A 5,130-nucleotide genomic window follows, 5' to 3' on the forward strand; every position below is an offset into this window, starting at 1 on the left:
AATTTAATAATAATTCGACTATAATTTATGCTAAATAAAAACTTAAAAATAGTATTCTCTCGTTTCATCGTTTCATGGACATCATTCGAAATAACTTTTATTCGATTATATACATTTCAAGATCAAGAAATCATTGTTTTTATAATAAACGAGAAATCATTAGAAATAATCACTCGATTATAGAATAATCAATATTATTTAAAAAATCAGAATATCTCGATTATATAATAGATATGATTTCAATAATCGAAATATCTCGATTATGAAAATAATCGAGATATCTCGATTATATATCTCGATTATGCCCATCACTACTTATGACAGTCTAGTCTAGACGACGGAATATGCGATAACGCGTGGCGTTTGGAGAGTTACAAACATACATACATACATACATACAGGTGAAACTAATATAAGCGTGTTAAAAAAATAGCATATTTTTGAATACGGTAGCCATTTGCGCATAGAAGATAGGTCGTCGGGACAAATTTTTTTTTTCATTTTATAGTACATAAAAAAAGCTTTAATTTGATATATGTTTAAAGGACGCAATATTTCCGGAACATTTTTAAAAGTTAAGTTGAAAAAATTAGTTTTTGTAAAAAAAGTTGCTATTTTAAATCCTCCCCAGTGAGCAGGTTAAGTGTTAAATTTTTAAAAAAAATGATATCAATTGAAACGGAAATATCTAAGGTTGAGTATAAAAAAAAATTATGTTGATTTGTTTATTTTTGAAAAAGTTATGGAAGTTTTAAGAAAAAAAAGTGAAAAAAATGACAAAATTTACCGATTATAAGTTTGTAATTTTTTTGGAGATTTCCCCCATTTGCCGGGAACGAGAGAAAATTTATCAATTTTTAAGGGTAATGTCTTCAACTAGATACGATTNAAGAAAATTTATTTCATATGAATTAATTAATTCATAGTAAAATTAATACCTTCTCAGCTTTGCATCGAAGCTAAAACATAATTGTTAGCAATTATTTTTTATGTCATATTATCAAGTTAAAAATAAAGGTTCCTATTTAATACAATTAAATTAAAAATTTTTAACTATAAAAGAAAGAAAACATTTTTTTTATCACATTATTGTAATATTTGAAACAAATAATTTTTTCCTTACAAACATTTTTATTAACCTAAATATAATTTCAGAGTGGCTTAGTAATGAGTATATTAAATTAAATTTTAAATTACTTTTTTTAATGTTTGTTGTGGATAATTATAATTCAGTTTTAAATTGCTTGGTGAAAATTCTTGGCTATTTCGAAGTTGAGATTCTGAAGTTTCTCTACAAGTGACAAACAAATTATAAAATATGTACTTTACCTATTTGGCGATAAATTTAAATATATATTAGTATATACAAAATAATTTGTTTATCTTAGCTTACTCAATTAATTGCAAAATAAATACAATAAAAAAAAAATTGTTGATTTGTCAGTTATTTAAATAAACTTTATTTTTCTTAATGACAATATACAATTATCTAGCTTATAAAATAGAAAATTATCTAATAGAATAACAATTTTAAAACCAATACTTCAAGTTATTACAATTTTAACTTGGACTGAAGGAGAGGAGAGGGATAAATATTTCTATCATTAGATATTATTGAATTGCACTTTTCCTTCAATTAATGCATATAAATGCTATAAAATCCAAAGTATTTGTTCAAAAGTTATTTTCGACTATTCATTTTTTTAATTAGATTATTTCTTATTTTTAGGCTAGTTAAATAATATTTAACTAGCCTAAAATAACACATATTATGTGTTTCCATAAATAACGTAATGTTGATATCTCTATAAGTTATAAATGATATAATTAAAAATTATAATAAGAATAAATGGAAATACTTATGTAACTAACAAAAAGTTATATACTGAAAATATACCTGAGGTGTTCTGAAGCATAGTCCATTAACTTAATTTTTTTGAAATAATTTTCTTTCAAAAGTTCAAATTTTAATAATAATAATAGCATGTTAAAATAAATAAAAAGTAAGGTTAATCAGCTGGATTCAGAACATCTTATATGTAACTAAAAATATTCAAATTTTTTTTAATATGGTATTAATATTATGCAATTAATTGAGTGGATTATAATTAACGGATCTCCTTGTATATTTGAAAAATTATAAATTATATATATATATATATACATTAAAATTAACTAATTGTGTAATTGTATTAACCTTAATCTTAATTGTAATAAACAAATTTTAGTAGAAAAATTCAATATTTTAATCACTTCGTCTTCTTTTTTCCTCTCCTATATCCCAACTACTTGGGATAAACCCTTTTCCTTAACCTACAATTGATATGATCTTTCACATCATCTATACGCACACCAGGCATCCTCATATTGCATTCAATAACATTTCACCATCTCTTTTTTAGTCTTCCTCTACTTCTTCCCTCATCATTCATATCCATAACAGTCCTTACAGTTTTTGATTCCTCTCACCTCATAACGTGACCAAACCATCCATTAATTCACAAACCATTAATTTTAAAAAGATTTATTCATAGAAAAATTCTTAATTTAATTTTATGATAAATATTCACCTTTTTTTTTTTGCAATTTCTTCAACTTGTTGCAAAGAAGGTAAAGCAGGAATCGAAAGTACTGTAGTTCTTATATACTGTACCATAGCTAGCTTTATATTTTTAGAAGTTACTTTTGAAGATTGAGAATCAGTATCCAATTTTAATATTCTATTACTAATGTAATTATAAATACAATCACTAATTATATTTATATAGGTTTTACATTGCAAAAAGTTAATACTTGATATTTTTTAAGAATTTTATAAATTATTTAAAGTAGTTAAAATATATCTTACAGAAGTTATGTTAAAGGTTTTGAATTCAAACTCTAATGAAGTAATGTATTTAACAGTTTTACTAAATAAAGAGCTTTTAAACTTAACACATTTTTTTATTATGTTTGAAATATTTAAGATATTAGGAAGAAAATAACATTCTACTTATAGAATAATCATGTGATAATAGATAGCAAAAATTTTAGTCAAAACATCATGGATTAATTAAGTATAAAACTGCACAGTGTCAAGTACCATATAATAAAATTATATTTATTCTGATATATAAAAAACTTATATAATTTAGAATTTTAAGTGATTAAATGATTCAAGGCTGTTATTATTTTAGGAATATTTATCAACATTTTACATAAAGGTAACAAGTGATATTTTTAAAGTTTGTTACAATTACCTGATGACATCAATTGTTTCAACTAATTTCACTATATTACTTCTAATTATGTTTGCTTCTGATAATTTTGAGGTATCACCTTCTCTAAAAAGAGATCAGTAAATTAAAGTGCTAATTTTAAAATGTATATTCTTACTGCAATAAATTATAAATCTGATAGAATTTAATAAGTTGATCATTTTCTATTTTGCTACGACATTCCATAATTTTTTCATAATAATCACAGATTGAAGGTTTTTGGTCACGATACTTAATTTGTTCTCGGTTTTCTAATACTTGACCACAATGAACACAAAGTCGAAAACTAATAGTAAGATTCATTGTATAATCATTCGGAACTTCATTAATTGCCTCATCTAAAAAATATAACAGTTTTTTCTAATGGAATTAATTTAATACTTTTACAATCCCATATTATTGACACATTCATTTATAATATATTTTTAAAAAATCATAAATAAATTTTATTTTAATTTGAATTATATCCAAGTATTACAAAAAATTAAAAATAATAATTAGGGGGAGGCTTGATGGAATAAACCTGCTATTGACATGATACCTCTCATAAAAAGAAGAAAAATTACATATTATGCTGTTTACCTAAATTTGGCTCTGAAAGGTAAAATATTTCTTTGAAAATTTTTCTGCTTATACATGAAATACAATCTCATACATAATTTAGTATTTCTATAAAATTGTATTATCAATAATTTACTACTAACAAGCTTTTGAAAGTGGTAAAAAACAACTGCATTCATTACAAATTATTGATCCACATAATCTACAATGATGTTGCCGTCGTGTAATGTTAAATGATCTAGTGCATTCTGGACAACGTTTGACATCTGTTCCATCTAGCCATTGTACCACACATTGTTCATGAACTATAATTTAAGGAACAAATCTTACTTAACTTAACAAAAAATATTGTATAATCTTAAAGAAAATATTATTTTTTATATACATTTTGAAAATCTTACTTTTCCGCTTATTAGGTTCAGTGGGCAATTTAGACAGTAGTTTTTCAAGTCTAACAATTATTTTATTAGTTTTCATTACAAAATGTTCAACCCATTTATTTCGACAAATTTTAAAATAATTGTTATGGGATCTAGTTTCTCCTAAAAAGAATAATAATAAATCTTGGTTAAACTTTTAGTTTAATGGCTGACCCTAAGTAGTTGGCATTAAGGCAAGGAAGAAGAAGAAGTTGGTTATATTTTTAGTTTTTGTTAATTAAACTAACTGAACTAAAGAATAGGAATGTGAATAAGGGAACGCTAAATAATATTTAGTTTGCATTATATTCTCTTTTGATAAAACACCCTCTAAATTCAAGCACAGATCTTGAAGTAATATGTTGTTAGTTATAACTAACACAATTTTCTAAATATATATTATAAATAATTAACAAACATACCTATATCTTGGGGAAGCCATGTATTTCTGCGTTCTTCTTTTTTTATAATATCATTTTTCATAATTTTTTCTTTAGCTTTACCAAATAAATCTATATAATTAATGAAGCATACTTACAATTAAAAGTATTGACATTAAATATTATAAGAATTTATAAATAAATGAAAACCTTTAAAAGATTTTACTAGATCCTGATCTTCACCATGAGCTTCCTGAAAATGCAAAAATAGTTTGAGATCTAAACCGTAGTCAACTTTACAAATGGGACAAAGAAATCCTTCTAAGACTGTGTTTTCTTCAGACATACTAGATTAAACAACTTAAATAATTAAAATGTTAATATCTAAATTAATTCATCGTGCTTAATTAAATGTCAATATTTGAAAATCTGGTATAAGCTGATTTGAAACATTATTTAACTAAATTTAATTCATCTAAAAAGAAAAAGTGTTATCATTTATTATGTAAATAT

The 5,130-nt window shown here is 23.7% G+C and overlaps 1 protein-coding gene across 2 annotated transcripts in view; it reads right to left on the reverse strand.

Moving 5' to 3' along the window:
* Nucleotides 1-5,130, reverse strand: part of LOC126905214 (rabenosyn-5) — a 9,163-nt gene extending 4,033 nt beyond the window's left edge. Inside the window, exons 1-8 of one of the 2 annotated variants that reach the window (XM_050684730.1) lie at nt 4,828-5,129; nt 4,660-4,749; nt 4,220-4,360; nt 3,962-4,123; nt 3,376-3,595; nt 3,240-3,323; nt 2,571-2,726; nt 1,198-1,291 (exon numbers count right to left, since the gene is read on the reverse strand). In XM_050684730.1, coding sequence (XP_050540687.1) covers nt 1,198-1,291; nt 2,571-2,726; nt 3,240-3,323; nt 3,376-3,595; nt 3,962-4,123; nt 4,220-4,360; nt 4,660-4,749; nt 4,828-4,963 — 1,083 coding nt within the window. In that variant the 5' untranslated portion in view covers nt 4,964-5,129. Of the gene's footprint in view, nt 1-1,197; nt 1,292-2,570; nt 2,727-3,239; nt 3,324-3,375; nt 3,596-3,961; nt 4,124-4,219; nt 4,361-4,659; nt 4,750-4,827 lie in introns of both variants that reach the window. The other variant, XM_050684740.1, reaches the window with a different exon arrangement.

The sequence above is a fragment of the Daktulosphaira vitifoliae genome, unplaced genomic scaffold (assembly GCF_025091365.1).
Source record: "Daktulosphaira vitifoliae isolate Bord-2020 unplaced genomic scaffold, ASM2509136v1 Scaffold_1, whole genome shotgun sequence".
In the NCBI taxonomy this organism is placed as follows: Eukaryota; Metazoa; Arthropoda; class Insecta; order Hemiptera; family Phylloxeridae; genus Daktulosphaira; species Daktulosphaira vitifoliae.